The sequence below is a fragment of the Pseudochaenichthys georgianus genome, chromosome 5 (assembly GCF_902827115.2).
Source record: "Pseudochaenichthys georgianus chromosome 5, fPseGeo1.2, whole genome shotgun sequence".
NCBI lineage: Eukaryota > Metazoa > Chordata > Actinopteri > Perciformes > Channichthyidae > Pseudochaenichthys > Pseudochaenichthys georgianus.
Window position 1 is genome coordinate 6,840,283 of NC_047507.1, and position 16,912 is coordinate 6,857,194.

The 16,912-nt window shown below is 39.1% G+C and overlaps 2 protein-coding genes across 3 annotated transcripts; both read right to left on the reverse strand.

Annotated features, from left to right (window-relative positions):
• Positions 1 to 233: 233 nt before the first annotated feature.
• Positions 234 to 6,783, reverse strand: gnl3l (G protein nucleolar 3 like). Of its 2 annotated transcripts, XM_034082876.2 has the most exons (15): positions 6,679 to 6,783; positions 6,543 to 6,586; positions 5,059 to 5,154; positions 4,842 to 4,958; positions 4,143 to 4,226; positions 3,491 to 3,626; positions 3,303 to 3,406; positions 3,048 to 3,192; positions 2,538 to 2,625; positions 2,195 to 2,372; positions 1,962 to 2,104; positions 1,737 to 1,873; positions 866 to 1,020; positions 583 to 754; positions 234 to 325 (listed from the first exon to the last, which is right to left on the reverse strand). In XM_034082876.2, the coding sequence occupies exons 1-15, from the start codon at positions 6,689 to 6,691 to the stop codon at positions 258 to 260; spliced, it is 1,680 nt and encodes a 559-aa protein (XP_033938767.1). In that variant the 5' UTR covers positions 6,692 to 6,783; the 3' UTR covers positions 234 to 257. The 2 variants fall into 2 exon arrangements, with proteins under 2 accessions (XP_033938767.1, XP_033938766.1); XM_034082875.1 differs by lacking the exon at positions 6,679 to 6,783 and having other exon boundaries at positions 6,543 to 6,602.
• Positions 6,784 to 8,711: 1,928 nt separating this feature from the next.
• On the reverse strand, positions 8,712 to 10,935 carry LOC117446596 (red-sensitive opsin). Its single transcript, XM_034082879.1, has 6 exons — positions 10,836 to 10,935; positions 9,759 to 10,055; positions 9,469 to 9,637; positions 9,220 to 9,385; positions 8,896 to 9,135; positions 8,712 to 8,810 (listed from the first exon to the last, which is right to left on the reverse strand). Exons 1-6 carry the CDS (start codon positions 10,933 to 10,935, stop codon positions 8,712 to 8,714), a joined length of 1,071 nt encoding a protein of 356 aa, XP_033938770.1.
• Positions 10,936 to 16,912: the final 5,977 nt, after the last annotated feature.

A 16,912-nucleotide genomic window follows, 5' to 3' on the forward strand; every position in this document is an offset into this window, starting at 1 on the left:
CAAATAGCTCCTCAATATGAAAGAGTCAACATGCATTACAGGTGTACCAAATCAAAACAATTTCAATGGTTGAAGTAACTGTGGCTGATCATTATTATCATTTACCTAGTGAAACAATACCATAGACTTCTTATTAAATAAATAAAGGATCAAGGGTATGTGAATCCAAAGTTTTGCATCTGCATCAATCCTGTTCATATAATACTTCAAGACAACAAAAAAACACAAATATGTATTCTTTAAATCTTTTGTTTTAATCAGTCATCTGAAAAGGAGAAATCCATTGCGGCTGTCAAGGTGTCTGAGAGTTTAACAGAAATTTTGTCTGTGGAGAAAAAGAGAACACATATTACATTTAGCATGATTACACATTACACACAACATACCTGGTTATAGAGGATTAGCCACTTAAAACTTATTTTCCTACTTTTTGCACATTTGTTTAAATGAAATCACTTCAAAGGCTGGTTTACAATTACACTTGGATAAAGAACAGATACATCCAGTCTTTCTAGCACAAACAATCCATACGACAGACAAAAAGACATACATTATAAGACTGAGACCAATATTAATACAAACCTGCTCTTTTCTGTTGCTTTTTCCTTTTCTTGCCAGCGGCCCGGAGTGCCTGACCCTGCTGTAGAGGATGTACACCCACAATATCCTTCAGATCTGGAGCCTTGTCTGCTGCCTCCCCAGGTAACGGAGTCTTTGACCTCGGAGATTTGATCTCCACTGTCATAGGTCCAAACTATTTTGAGCAGAAAGGAAAGTGAAGTTAAAAGTCAGTTTATAGATGTATAAAGTGCAAAACACACTTTACTGAAGTTAACTTGAGTTGTAAGAACTGCACTGTTCACACCTCTGTGTCCTTGCCATCCTCCATGGATTCAGTTTTGTCTTTGAATTCGGGCTCTTCCCACATTCCCAGGTCAGAAGGCAGTTCACCCTGGCCCCCTTCTGTCATTCCGGTGGTTTCCATGCAAAATCCCATTTTGACATCAGGACAAGATGACTCTGAAAGACAGCAAAGAGCACATCCAACTTTGAACAACTTCTTCCTTTTTTAGGGTGTTTAAAAATGGAAGTCACCATTTCTTTGCACTCTCTTAGTCCAATCTAACCGAACTGTTGCCGATTCATTCAGGTATCATTTTGAGATACCTGCTTGCAGAACTACTTTTTAACAAAGAAAGTAGATGCAATTGGTCTGTTGATTCTGGGGTTTCTACATCCCAATAGATTTAGACATGGGACGATGAAAATGTCACGTTGCAAAATGTATCCCGATTATAGTCATAATATGCTTAAGACTCTTAAAATGGCACTAAAACACATTATTGAAATCAATATATTCAAGCATCATCTTGTCAGTGAAAAGCAGTCAAACAATCCTTAATAAAGTCATCAAAAATCCTAAGCTCCCCGTGCATAAGTAAAGGATTATAATACAAATGTCAACATTATGCAAGTCTGTGCTTCCTTACATGATAATTAGTGTATTTATTTTGGATAAGGCTCAATTTCTTTGACTTATTTACCATAAAAGGTGAGCTAGACAGCTCTACTCTTGTAAGAATATTCCAGAAAAGTGTCCCATTCAAGTTTAAGCTTTAAGATCAACTTCATTAATCCTCCAGAGGAAATTCAGTTCTTAGTTCTGTTGTTATTTTACTGTCAGTTCAACAATGTAATCCCGTGTCATCTCGTCCCGAACTAGAAGTAACTTTTACCTGCAAGAACCTCCTGATTTCCTTTTTCCAGCTCGTCCAAGTCAAAGGCTTTACCCATCTCCGTAACAATCGCAGCGCTGACGTGTGTGGGCAGAGTGTGTGTCTCTGGAGGGTGCGTGAAGTAGCTGATCCTTCCCCTAGATAACACAACAAGCTGGATTTAATAAAGTGCCAAGAACTGATCGTCAAACCTCCAAAGTTCAGATTTGTTTCTTTTGTGCTCACCCTGTCCAGTCCATCAACACACTCTTTGCTGCTTTGTCAGTGTCGGGCAGTCCTCCCTTTCTTAGTTTGCCCTGACGTCGAGCAAGCATGGCTAAAAACTCAAGAGCCGTGCGAAAGTTGGGAACTCCGTAGTGCTTAAGGATCTGGCTCATCCGGGGAAAAAGACGTTAATTGCGTTAATTGCAAAAGAGACACAGTCGAGCAACAAACAAGAAGGCTGCCATGTGACTCACCTCGGCCTTGTTGCACCGTCGCAGGATGGCTTCAACGGGTGAAATGGGGTCAACCAGCTGTTCGATTTTCACACAGTTGCGAAGAATCATTGCGGCGTCAGATGTTGATGTTGCCATGACAATGCCAGGGCAATCGAGGAGCTTAATGTGTTTGTCCAGATGCACCTGTTGAAGGCACCTGAAATACATCAAACCCATTAATGCTGAATGATTTGGAAAAAATATCTAATTGCGATTATTTTCATGGATATTGCGATTGTGATATGTAGTATGAGAAAATTAAAGAAAGTTGAATTACTGCATCCGGAAATTCGCCCGAAGGAAAAGCTCATCATGTACTTACTTGGTGACACCAGGAGTGGCTCCAACGTTACACGCTCGGGCCCGTTTCAAACTGTTGATCAAACTACTCTTTCCCACGTTAGGAAAACCTACAAAACAAGAATCACAAAATGATCTCCATTAGGAAAAGGTCTTTGAGCATGCAACTGGTCTGCAAAGGCTACAATCCAAAAGCTCACTCCCACACACTCCTTCCTGTCTGAAACGCCTCCATTGGATTCCTTTTTACTTACGTAACATAGTGACATCATTATGAAACAATTCCACTTGTAACACATTGTACATGATAGGCTAAGGGGAGGGACAGCTCTATGGTTGACCAATCACAACAGAGCCGGTCAGCTAACCAATCAGAACAGACTGGGCTCTGGTTTCAGACAGAGGGTGAAAAGAGGTAGTAATAAATAAAGAGCTTTTTGAACATTAAAGCATGTAAACATGTCACAGTCTGAAATGTTGCATAATCTGTCCTCATTATCACAGAAAGAACATGTTTCATGGGGCTGCTTACCTACAACACCTACGGTGATGGCTGTCTTTATGTCCAGGTTGCGACAGTAGTTGGCGAGTAGCTTCATCAGGCAGTCTGCTCCAATGCAAGCACTGGTACTGAGGAGCTCAGGGGTGGCTTGGGTCACTGGAACGGTACTGCGTTTCTGTCCATGGCAAGAAACAGAGGGACAGAATTATGTTATTGCGTGGATTTTATGATATGAATTTCATCAGCATATTCGTACAGCAAAAATATAAATATTAAACTCCATACCAAGTTCTTGTTTTGTTGCTGAGTAGATGCTTTGAAGGCTAACGTGGGGAACTCGTTACGAAGATATTTAATCCACTTCTCCACGATTTCCTTTGACACCAAATCTTTAATCAAAGCAAAGGCAAATAAGTCAAGCATTGAGTATTTGACACAATAAATAAAAATACAATCCCTTACCAACAACTTACCAATTTTATTAAGCACCAAAACTATCTTCTTGTTTGTTCCGCTCTGAATGACGGCCTGCTCCACCTGAGGACACCTGCAGCCCAGCGGGTCACGTGCGTCCAAAACTTCCAAAATCACATCCGAGGCCTCCACCACCTTCATTTTATAAAAACAATGTATGTTCTCAATTCTGTATCTCTCACATCTGAACAGCAGGATTTATAAGGCAGGACATCGATACCATCCAATGTATACATGTGTGTGTTTGTGCACATTATTGATTCAACATGTGTGGGCAAATCAATTGATGGAAACACAATTGATTGATTTACTTTAGTGTGTATTACAACGGGGCGACTGTGGCTGCGAGGGAGCCCATGCAGTCAACATGTCGATGTATCCTTGGGCAAGATACTTAACCCTGAGTTGCTCCTGAAGGCATGGCCAACGGTGTGTGAATGTTAGGTCCTAGAGTAACACTGCTCTGTATGAATGGGTGAATGACATGTATGTAAAAGCACTTTGAGGGGTCTTAAAAAGACTGGATAAAGCGCTATAGAAGTAGTCCATTTACCATTTACAACGAGGAAATTGCTCAAGTTGCAAAGTGAAAATTCTACGTTTACGTCTCTAAAATGTAATTTTCATCAGATGTATTGAACAACAACATACCTTTTTAAATTCTCTGTAATATGTCTTTCTTGAATTCTCGTTTTCAAAATTTACATTTTTCTCCAAACTCTGCATATCCGACTCCTGTGAAGACAGATGAAAACAGAAATCACTACAGTGGCAATTCGCGCACTATGCAGGCATTACACTGAACAAAAATATTAATGCAACACTTTTGTTTTTGCTCCCATTCTTCACGAGATGAACTCAAAGATCTAAAACATTTTCTATATACACAAAATAACCATTTCTCTCAAATATTGTTCACAAATCTGAAAAAATCTGTGATGGTGAGCACTTCTCCTTTGCCGAGATAATCCATCCCACCTCACAGGTGTGGCATATCAAGATGCTGATTAGACAGCATGATTATTGCACAGGTGTGCTTTAGGCTGGCCACAATAAAAGGCCACTCTGAAACGTGCAGTTTTGCTTTATTGGGGGGGGTCTGGGGGGGTCCGAAAACCAGGCAGTATCTGGTGTGAGGGGTAGGGTTAGGGTTAGGGTAATGTTGTGAATCGAGTGGCCCATGGTGGTGGTGGGGTTATGGTATGGGCAGGTGTATGTTATGCACGACGAACACAGGTCTTTGAGTTCATCTCATGAAAAATGGGAGCAAAAACAAAAGTGTTGCGTTTATATTTTTGTTCAGTGTATAATTGCATTCCACTAAATAGTCATTAGACAATAGACATTTACCTTCTGCTCAAACTCTCTCTGCCGCTGTATGATGTCGCTCTGAAAGCTTTGCAAATTCCTCCTCTTCATTTGCTCTTGTTCTCTAGAGACTTTCTGTCTGTCCTGGAGTTCTTGAAGCTAAGAAGGGAATTAACAAATTAAGAGAGTTGTTACATTTATTTAAAATATCAGCAATGTAACCTGAACAACAGTACAGGTAAAGATCTCCAGTGTTCACCCTTTGCTTTCGGACTTCTTCTTGTTTTCTCTGCTCTTTGACGTGCTGATCTGAACTCTTTGGCCGCCCTGAAGCATCGCTTCCTCCATCTTTCTTCTGCAGGCAGGAAAACAAGACAAGTGTAAAATGATCCGTTTATTTTATATGGAATTATCAAGATAAAGACGGATGGTCACAAGCCAACAAACAAAGCTGAGCTTATTGTTTATAAATCCAAAATATAATGTGTGTAATAATACATATGTACTTGTGTGCATTAATTCATGTTTAAAACCCACTGTTTAAAACCCACTACATACTTTGTTATTTTGCCAGTTTTCATTTTCAACTTGTGTTAATTTTACTCAACCACATACCCAACCAAACAACAGAAATGTATTGTTTTTGCAGTTAATCTTCTTCATCATTGAACTCCATCAACATTGTAATTAGGCTTTAAATATTTTGGGAAGCACTTTCTTTGGCCCTCTCCAGTCTACTACTCAGTGGTTATTGAATAGGTGTTACAGTTCCAATAGGGCTAACCCTATATATTAACATTGTATTTATAATGGGAAGAATATATTTGAATAAGCAACACAACTGTGTGTTCCAGCTCATTGGAGGCATTTAAGTGCACTTGACATAAAGAAGAAGAAGATGTTCCTACTGGCAGTCAGAGGTGTGAAGTAACTAAGTACATTTACTCAAGTAGAATTTTGAGACTTATATTTTACTTGAGTATTTCGCTAGTTTGTACTTCTCCGCCACTACAATTCAGAGGCAAATTGTGTACTTTTACTCCGCTACATTTATTTAGTACCTTAAGTTACTTTGCAGATTTTGTTTAATGAGGTGAAATATAATCAACACATAAATAAGGCTAGTAACACCTGGAGGAAATGTTCAAACTACCCTGCAGTATATTACAAATTAATTAAAACTAGCTGCACTTTTACCAGCTTTGATAAACACAAATAATGCAGCAATAGTTATAATCAAAACATATAATATATATATATATATATATTGAAGTCGGCCAATCTGCATAAACAGTAGTTTTACTTTTAAATATACTTTGATGCTATTCCTTTTGTATTTACTTGCACTATTTTTTCTGTTGTATTGTGTTGCACTGTCGGAGGAGCCTGTGACCTAAGATTTCCATCGTCATAATTACACTGTAGCTATGCACGTATGACCAATAAAAGCCTAGAACCTTGAACCTTGAGTACTTTTTCTTGAGTAAAATGTTTAATACAGGACTTGTACTTGTAACAGAGTATTCCTACACTCGGGTACTTATATTTAAGTAGAAGATCTGAGTACTTCTGTTTTAATAATTATATGCACAGTGACACTGACGCATCTGAATGCTAAATAAAAGCCGAATATGGGAATGAGGTTAGCTAGGACATTATTATGTTTCTTCTTGAACATAAGAACTTCTGAACCAGAGCATGTTTTGACTCCATCAGGTTAGCCATTAGCCCGGACACGCTTACCTTAAATTTTCCCATGAAGTCAAGACGCTTGTTCTTTCTTTGTTCTGCAAGTAATGACATAATACAGTTAAAACTATACAAATATTAGAATAATAAGCGAGTGAACACATGGAGTCAAGTTTAATGAAATACGTACTAGTTTTAGCCATGATTTCACCAACGACTTCACTGACTTCACGTGTAAGGGAAGAGGCAGCAGCGTCGCACAAACAATGACGTCACCTAGACAACATCCGGCTGCATGCATGTCAAAATAAAATACCATGGTTCCCAAACTGCGTAGAACAATTGGCAGGGAAAACTCAGATCTTGTACTGAAGTAAAGTAGAAGATCTGAGTGTAGGAATACTCTCTTACATTAAACGTTGTCATGTATTTTATACATAAACATGTAAAGAGACTCTGAAAGTTTCAGGAAAAAAGATTCGCTCACTTTTTGTCCTGATCCATTTATATAAAAATCTGTCTGAAAATGGCCACTTTATGATGCCATAACGATGCTGTGGTTGAAGTACTCATTATGCAAATTAGCAAATTTCTGAATAATATATATGTTATGTCTTGATTATAATTGTTGATGCATTAATGTGTGGTGGTAAAGGTGCAGTTAGTTTAATTAATTTGTATACTGCAGCTTGAGAATTTAACTCCATGTGTAAAGCCTTATTTAAGTGTTTCTACCCTGCAATCAAAATCTGCAGGGTAGAAGTACAAAAGTAGCAACACACTGAAATAGTTAAGAAGAATACAAGTCTCTCAAAATTGTACTTAAGTACAGTAGTTGAGGAAATGTAATTAGTTACTTTACAGCAGTGAGATATCAGATCTGAGACTGGCTCACAGATTTTAGGCTCAGTTATCATGACATGTGTCTACCTGTACTAGGCTTAATGCTGGCTATTAAAAGGAGCCCTATAATAATAATAATAATAATAATAATAATAATAATACGGAGAGGCTGCGGCTCAGTGGTTCGCTGTGTGCGCTGAACTTAGTGCGCCACTGCAGTAAGCATGTCGTTGTGTCCCTGGGCAAGACACTTCAACCCAAATTGCTCTTGCCCACAGTACTGAATGTATGTAAGTCACTTTGGATAAAAGCGTCTAACAAGTAACATGTAATGTATAATGCTTTGTTTTTTTATATATATATATATATATATATATATATATCCCTGACAATCCTACAAAAAAACGTACTGAAATACCATGTTACTGATTTATATTAAAGGGGCCTTATTATGTTAATTTTCAGATTTGTATGTTATGCCTCCAAGCAGCACATCCCCATGATGTTATTGAGGACATATTCTGCTTAGGCTCATATATTCTGTGCCTCAAAAATGTCTTTATTTTGCTGCAGCACCTCTTTTCACCCTCTGTCTGCAAACCAGAGCCCAATCTGCTCTGATTGGTTACCTGGCCGGCTCTGTTGTGATTGGTCAACCGTCTAGAGATGTCCCGCCCCTTAGCCCATTATGTACAAAGTGTAACAGTGAAAGTAAGAAAGTAGAAGTAATCAGGTCACTTTTTTGTTTTGATATTCAGATAACTGATTACCTTTAATTACAGGTTTAACTAGTTATTATAACAATACATTTTAAAACATTCAAACAGACATGTTGCTTTTTTCTCATTTTTTAAAACAATGTTTCACTTGTTGAAAGGTTTGTCTTAATGCTGAATGAAGAATAAAGATCATTTCGGACGCCGACTTCAATCAAGTATCTTTTCTTTTGTGTTTCTTTAAAGCCATTTCTTAAGAACTGATACCAAGATGTGCAATCTGGGGCTACCCCATAGCTCTTATTTTTAGGGTTACATTTTGAAATGTTAGCAAGGTATCTAACAGTAACAGTAACACCACTGATAAGGAACATGGTATCTAATCTCCTCTAATGTGAACCGGTAGTTTAAAAAATCACAGAAGGAAACTGTTCAACATACTTGATATTCTTTTTATTTTCATCTGAAAAAGACCATTCATATAATGATTAATTTCTTTTTATATGTATATATGTTGTTTCTGTTGTGTTTTGTCTTTTGCAGAAAGCTATATTTGCTAAAAAAAAAAAGAAGAAAAAAAAGGAAGATGAAACAATATATATTTACTGTACAATTCACAATGGTTCTCAGTTTTGTTTTTCCAAAAAGGAGAACTTCAAGAGCTTTATGCCGGAGCCACAGAGGAGACTTCTGTCTTTGAACTGGACACTTCAGATCCATCATCTGCTTCTTTTCCAAAGAGCTGCATGATGCATGTACGGAACTGAAATGTGTTTTAAAAAATGTTAGCAATTGTAAACAAAACACATCTGATTTAAACAGAGACAAAATGTGACTGTTGTACCCACCTGTCGGTTCATAAAGACATAGATAACTGGGTTGTAGATGGTGGCGCTCTTGGCAAAGTATGCGGGCAGGGCAGCAGCCAGAGGGTGGAAGGCATATCCAGGGTTAGCCGCGGAAAAGCAGGCGAATAATGTGTAAGGTCCCCAACAGACTATATACGCTACTATCATGACAACGACCATTCTGGATACATCCCTCTCAGCTTTCTGGGTTGACTCTGATTCCTTCTGCTGCAGGGCAACCTGTGATCAACAAATCAACACAGTGTTAGATTCTGTCAGGCTGCGATCTACTTGACATATACGACTGTTGGTGAGAGAACTCACGGCACGGATAGCCATCCAGACTGCAAGGTAGCATAGGAGGATGATTGCCAACGGAATAAAACAGCATGTGATCATGAGAACAATCATGTAGGACTGGACTCCAGGGTCTTCACTTCCACTGAATACATCAGGTCCACAGGAAGTCTTCAGTCCATGAGGCCAGTACCTGATTTAGGAACATTTTAAGTTTAAGGTTCTTGTGATTGATTTAAACGTCATGTTTTTTTAGGTAAAATATAATCAGGCTACCTGCTCCATCCAAAGATGGGGGGGGAACACCATACTGCTGCCCAGATCCAGGAGAACAATATTCCACCTGTGGCCCATTTTGCATCAAACTTGACGTTTCCAAAAGGTTTGCACACAACTACCCATCTCTCCCAGGAGATGATAGTCAGGGACCAGAGAGCAGCAATACCTGTGTGAAGAAATAAGGACACTCAGTGAAGGTATTTAAGCCTGATAACATATGTGACACAAAGAAAACTCTCTTTCCAAACAATCTTCTTAACCATAGAGGAAATATTGTGAGCACTTACCACAAACTGAGACAGTGTAGCCCTCAAAGACGCACATTGGGTGTCCAAGAATGAAGTAACCAAAATACTGGTTGCATACACTGATGGTGCTGGCGAAAACCGTCTCTCCAAGATCAGCAATTGCCAGATTGACCAAGATCCAGTTCAGAGGGTGTTGGAGTTTCTTGAACTTTGCTGTGGCCACCAAGACGAGACCGTTGGTGAAGACTGATAACACAACCACAACTAACATCCAGAGCGTTGAAAGATTGTAAACCCATCTTGGAGCAATGTGGTAATTGGGACCCTCAAAGGGATCTGAAAGGGGGAAAAAAGCAATCTGGTATTTAGTCTTACAGTTTTGAATCTCATGTAGTCCAATAAACGTTGTACTCTCAATCTATTGTCAATGTCAAATAAACATGAATACTAATAGTACATTGAGAAATGTTCAACTGTTTCATCGGTCAAACTGTCAATTTTGTTGGAACGCTACATTTTAATGACCGAAAGAACGAGATCGCAGATACAATCGGCCGAGATGGGTTTTCTCCGCAGGGTGGCTGGTGTCTCCCTTAGGGGTAAGGTGAGAAGTTCGGTCATCAGGGAGGGACTCGGAGTTGAGCTGCTCCTCCTTTGCGTCGAAAGGAGCCAGTTTAGGTGGTTCGGGCACCTAGTTAGGATGCCACCTGGGCGCCTCCCTAGGGAGGTGTTCCAGGCACGTCCAGCTGGGAAGAGACCAAGGGGTAGACCTAGGACCAGGTGGAGGGATTATATCTCTTCGCTGGCCTGGGAGCGCCTTGGGATCCCCCAGTCAGAGCTGGTTGATGTCGCCAGGGAAAAGAAAGTTTGGGGCTCTCTGCTCTAGCTGCTACCCCCGCGACCCGACCACGGATAAGCGGGAGAAGATGGATGGATGGATGGATGGCTACATTTTAAATGAACAATTCAATTCAAATAAGTTCAACCAAGTTGCTTTAAAAATGACGGAAGTCAGAAAACCCTTCAAAAATCAACAAATCCTTACATATGATTTAGCTTCTTTTGGTAGACGATACAACACCATTGTATTGCTAAAAATAAGACAAAAAACTGTACCTTTGGTATGATTGCTGTTTGTGTAAGCGAAGGCTGATCCTCTTGTTGAATCTTCGTGTCGCCTGGCTGAAAACACCTGTTTTCCCCACTCTTCTGCCATCGTGATCGTAGAGGGAGGACCTCAGCAGCTAAACTTTCACTTGCAACCTCCTTCAACGAATTGTGCAACACGTCTCACTTTAGCTTTTATACCTATGCTTCATAGACCTCTGATAGGATTAGGTGGTTTGGTTAACTGTGCTACTTGGCAGTGAAACCAAAGCAGATAAGCAAACTTGTTTGAACTGTAATTAAAAGCATTAGCTTAAGACACAAAATGCCAAAATAATCCTGGTTGAAAGCGGATATACGTCTACTCCGTTCAACTGAGGATTAGGTGATTTAGACATAAGCGCAATTTTGAGCCGTCATTTACTTTTATTGAGACCTGCCGGGAGCAATATTGTCTATTTCTATATTTCTATAGTATACAAAACAAGCAATAAAGCTGCACAGAAAATGTGAATGAAATTACTTCATCTTCAAACCACTTTATATTTTCTTATACCTTTTAATGCAGAGGTTTATTCCACATTGAAAAACTTTTACTCTCATTTCAAGTTGTTCCCTGAATATAAATACATTTGTAAAATCAAGACAAATGCAGCAGAAATGTGCATCAACTTGATTTTTCTTGTGTGAGTGTAATGTCTCCCTCTATACAAGGTGACACGTACTGTATATCTGCCATATGTTTATGTGAATGCTTGTGTTTTAAAAGCGTTTTAAGTAGCTCCAAAGAATAGAAATACATAAGCTAGATCGATTGGTCCATCTGCAATTGTTCTACACTTGAACAAAAATATAAACGCAACACTTTTGTTTTTGCTCCCATTTTTCACGAGATGAACTCAAAGATCTAAAACATTTTCTATATACACAAAATAACCATTTCTCTCAAATATTGTTCACAAATCTGAAAGAATCTGTGATAGTGAGCACTTCTCCTTTGCCGAGATAATCCATCCCACCTCACAGGTGTGGCATATCAAGATGCTGATTAGACAGCATGATTATTGCACAGGTGTGCTTTAGGCTGGCCACAATAAAAGGCCACTCTGAAACGTGCAGTTTTGCTTTATTGGGGGGGGTCTGAAAACCAGTCAGTATCTGGTGTGAGGGGTAGGATTAGGGTTAGGGTAATGTTGTGAATTGAGTGGTCCATGGTGGTGGTGGGGTTATGCTATGGACGACGAACACAGGCCACTCGATTCAGAACATTACCCTAACCCTACCCCTAACCCTAATCCTACCCCTCACACCAGATACTGCCTGGTTTTCGGACCACCCCAGACCCCCCAATAAAGCAAAACTGCACGTTTCAGAGTGGCCTTTTATTGTGGCCAGCCTAAGGCACACCTGTGCAATAATCATGCTGTCTAATCAGCATCTTGATATGCCACACCTGTGAGGTGGGATGGATTATCTCGGCAAAGGAGAAGTGCTCACTATCACAGATCTTTTCAGATTTGTGAACAATATTTGAGAGAAATGGTTATTTTCTGTATATAGAATGTTTTAGATCTTTGAGTTCATCTCATGAAAAATGGGAGCAAAAACAAAAGTGTTGCTTTTATATTTTTGTTCAGTGTATACTGTAGTGATATAATAGGTTAGTCCACATTAGAGGACAGCCAAGTGCTAAAGCAGCTTTATTGGACAAGGAGTGATCCACAGAACTATAATAGCGACAGTCGCTGCCCTGAATGTCAGGCCCTTTAATCCCTCCGGATAGAGAGTTCACATCAGAACACAGGATTTTCAGACCCCGCTTTGATCCTGCAGAGCACGTCATGCTCCTCATGCCAAGGGCAAAGCTGGAGATGCTAACGTTTCCGGAAGGATGGTACTAGTGTTAATTTCGTCAGCTATTTTTTAATTTAGTTTTAGTCTTAGTCCCGTGTTAAATTTCCTTTTTAGTTTTAGTCATATTTAGTCACCTTCATCCTGTTTTTATTTAGTCCAGTTTTAGTCGACTAAAAGTCTGAGCATTTTAGTCTTATTTTAGTCGAGTAAAACAGTAAACATTTTAGTCAAGATTTAGTCGACTAAAAGTCTGAGCATTTTAGTCTTATTTTAGTCAAAGAAAACTAATTATTTTAGTCTACTTTTTGTCAATGAAAACTGTTGAGTATTTTTTAGTCATCAGACATGTAAGGGATAATGTGCTGCGACGCGGTCATTATGGGGAAAAGAACACCGACAGGCTGATCAGGAGCCCGACGCGAAGCGGAGGGATCTAGATCGGCATGAAGGCATGCAGTTTGCTTTTCGGCCCAACTGTATACAGTTAAATCGACCGGACTTCTTTCTGAAGATGTGAGCGTCCTTAACAACGGTCAATAAGTGCTTGACAGCGGTCTGTCTGTTCGGTATTAACAACGTGTCACGTGTTCTGATTTGACCAATCAGAATCGAGTATTCAACTAAGCCATGTAATAATATAGAACATTTCAGTCAAAGTAGTCTAGCCAAAACCAATAACTTGTCATTTTAGTATATAAATAAATAAGATTATCTTGTCCTTATTTGATGAAAAACACAGGTTGAATGATTTAAGAATGCAGCTTTGCAGAGAGTATCTGGTCAGGTTTGTGGTGTTTTTACCAGCTGTTTTGGCCACATTGCTTCCCTTCTGATAAAACAATGCATTCGCTTTTTTTCTCCGCCTCATTGTAGCGAAAATGGGCCCAAATATCACATCGTTTCTTTCTCCGAAGCAGTGGTGGCTTTAGACTTTTTCGTTGTCAGTCATTTTGACGGACAGGATCGTAACATTTCCGTCATAATCCATTATTACCCGTCGAGTGCACAATGTATCACTCACTCGCGCTGACGGGCGGGGTATTCGGTTAACGCGAGTGCGACCACTGCTCCTAAGCCCTGTTGTTGCCATTTTATTTTCTGTTAAATAAGGTTAGTTAGACCATGAGTTAGACCCGAGTCTTCCTGACAGTTCATATTGTGCCGCTGCCCGGTGTAATTCAAATGTACCGCCGCGCGCAGCACAGAAACAGCTGCTGCTCTGCCGCAGCACCGGAAATGGAACTGCTGGGAGAAAAACTGACTATCAGAGATTTAACGTTATCTTTGATAATATTTCGTCTCCTCATTTTTCGTCAACGAAAGTAAAGAGAGATTTTGTCATAGTTTTTATTTAGTAAACTACATTTTCGTCTCGTCACTTTTCGTCAACGATATTGCATGATGATTTCGTTACAGATATTGTTTACTGCCGTCGGTGCCGTCTCGTCATCGTCTCGTTTTCGTCATGGAAAAAAAGGTCGTTGACGAACATATTTCGTCATAGTTTTAGTCAACGAAATTAACACTAGATGGTACAACCAAACAACAGGAAAGACCCGAAAAGCTTGTTCGTCCCGTGACATAAATAATTATCTGTGGCCTATATAGTCAGGATAAGTGGCCTAAATAAAAGTTACAGTAAAATAAGAAGAAATCAAGGGAAATATAACACTTTCTATGATGCCCATGTTTTTAATTTAATTTCTGTTTTTTTTATTTTTATTTATCCTTTATTTATCCAGGAATGTCCCACTGAGATACAAGATCTCTTCTTCCAGGGAGTCCTGACCAACACGGCACACAACAAGTTTCAACATAAAACAAGGGCATTAAACAAAAAAAAACATACAATTCAAATATAAATACAGAAGGCCATTTGTGCAGTGGCAAGAAGCATAATCACATCAGCAATAGCATCAGGTAAAACAGTTACATGTTTCATGAAGGGCTAATCGTAGCATACCTTTAAAAGCATTTACAGTAGGAAGTGCCTCTAGACAACACATTTGACACACATTAAGTCATTTTGTGTTGTTTTTGCAAGAGTTTTATTATATATGTTCACTTAAATCAATAGGCTCCTTTAAGGGAATAATTCAATCCTGATCATTGGTGTTATTTGTTGGCTTTACTCGTCTTGGTTTATTCTGAAAGCGGTAATGAGTTCGGAGAACATGAAGGGCTCAAAACTGCTTCGGTGGAGGATCAGTTAATAAGATAATATAAGATAAGATAAGATGTACTTTATTGATGCCAAATTGGGAAATGTTTGCGTTGCAGCTCAAATCAAAATGTAGAAATTAAAGAGTAGAAATCAAAAATGTTACGCTTTAAACATCTCAAAATAGAAATTAAACAGTATTAAAATGTAGAAAATATACAAGTTGACCATAAAGATAAAAAAATCTATAAACTATCTGACAATACAACACTATTGAAGGGCCAATGGAAGGAATACATTTTTTTGTATTAGTTCTTACATTAGTTATCAAAAGAAGATCACATATACAAGCCTACATGTGTTTTATTTGGTTGAAGAGATAGTTCAAAAATATTGTAGTTTAGAATTGTTGCTGTTTTCCTCACTTTTCCATAGTCAGAAACTAATAAAAGTTGTTGGTGTAGTCTGATGTTTGGTCGAACACTAAAACAATTTCCAGGCTCAATTGCTGGGTGTCTTTTGGATCAAATAAGATAATCATGATCCCATTTAGGCATCAAGGAATCGAGCTGAACTAATCAAGTAAACTAAGGGGCGGCGAGTGAGCGCCTCTTTACAAGCTTTGTCTGAGGGGAAGGCAGAGCTACAAATAGTCATTTGCTTATAGTCAAATAGTAGAAAATACGTCCAGTGTCTTTTCCGAACCACTTTCTAAGTGTAAAAACCAAATTTGACCACGAACACCAAAGTAAGGGGGGGGAAACGAAGACAATAGGAGGGTTACAAACCTAGGATAAGGCAACAACAGTGCCTAATTGGACAACATATACAAACTACGAGATTTTTTAAAGCACCTTTAAATTTAACACGTAATACAGTATATGAGGACAGTGACTTCCAATGCTGTACAGTTCAAGTAATGATTCCTGTCCAAAGAGAAAGACAGTGACGCGGATGTTATTGGCGTCCTGATGGTGCGTAGCTTTAAATGTTTCTCCCGCAAGGAATTGTGGAATGGCATTATCTCCTTTCCATATGAAGGTTGGTCCAGAGTTTCCCGTGCTGAAGTAGATCAGAAAGGAAGTATTGTAGTATCTTTCTTTTGCATTTAGAGAATTCAACCAGCTCTTATCATGGCTTAATTCAATACCTATGAGTTAAGAAGATTCCTAAGCAAAACAGATTATTCCATCGCATTGTCTCTGGTTGTTGAGAGTGGAAGTCTAACAAACTTGGCTTATATCCCTGTCTTATGTTTCAATTAACCTTTTAAGAGCCTCTGTACCAAACAATCGCTAACCCTAACCCTAATCGTCAATACAATTGATACTATGTCAATGTATTAAGTTATTGTTGGGTATCTTTTGGGATAGTATTCTCCCCTGTTGTGTTGAACGTTTTATCCAAAGCTGGTCGATGCAGGTGAGGATTTCATGTCCCGGCAGACCAAAGTAGATTATACGGACAACTCCGGTTCTAAGATGTAATCACTTCTCAGTATTTAAATCTGAGTAATTACTTCTGGCATTCTCACTCGATAACAGGTTAATCTATCCGGAGCAAAAGTTCACTTCAGATCAGGAGTTAACAAAGGTTTATGGAAATCCGTGCCACCTCTCGCCTCAAATAGCTGGCCCACGGATTTGATGAGGACTCCAAGTGGAGCAAGGACTGCGCATCCTGAAGAGGACGGACCCTAAAGAAATCTGTAAACTTTCATTTTCTATTCATTTCTAACTGTGTTTCTATTTATATTTTACTCAACAGAAGTTATACTGCTTTAACTAATGTCTTAGGGGAAAGTATATTACTTTTAAGTATCTTAATGTAGCAACAGGTGGAGATTTGATGATTTTTCTACGTGATTCTGGGATGTTTCGAGGGTAGGTCTGGAATTCCGCTAGTTCTGAACTATTCATGGTTGGTAAAAGTTCTCCACTAGCAGAACTCGGATTTGCTCCCGACTAGTGACGGGACTCTCCATGGCGTGAGAGGCTGGCTTTAACACCTTCTGTCTGAAAAGCATGTGTATTAAGAGAAATGACACTGATGAGGAATGAACCGTGTTGCT

What these genes read in the sequence shown, in the direction of transcription:
- LOC117446596 (XM_034082879.1), bottom strand. Translation starts at nt 10,935, where the DNA reads ATGGCAGAAGAGTGGGGAAAACAGGTGTTTTCAGCCAGGCGACACGAA. An exon ending in CCCATCTTTGGATGGAGCAG is followed by an intron (nt 9,386 to 9,468) that starts GTAGCCTGATTA and finishes TTCCTAAATCAG; the next exon opens with GTACTGGCCTCATGGACTGA. An exon ending in TCTGGATGGCTATCCGTGCC is followed by an intron (nt 9,136 to 9,219) that starts GTGAGTTCTCTC and finishes TGTTGATCACAG; the next exon opens with GTTGCCCTGCAGCAGAAGGA.
- gnl3l (XM_034082875.1), bottom strand. Translation starts at nt 6,602, where the DNA reads ATGTCATTACTTGCAGAACAAAGAAAGAACAAGCGTCTTGACTTCATG. An exon ending in AGCAACAAAACAAGAACTTG is followed by an intron (nt 3,193 to 3,302) that starts GTATGGAGTTTA and finishes TGCCATGGACAG; the next exon opens with AAACGCAGTACCGTTCCAGT. An exon ending in GACGGTGCAACAAGGCCGAG is followed by an intron (nt 2,105 to 2,194) that starts GTGAGTCACATG and finishes CGGATGAGCCAG; the next exon opens with ATCCTTAAGCACTACGGAGT.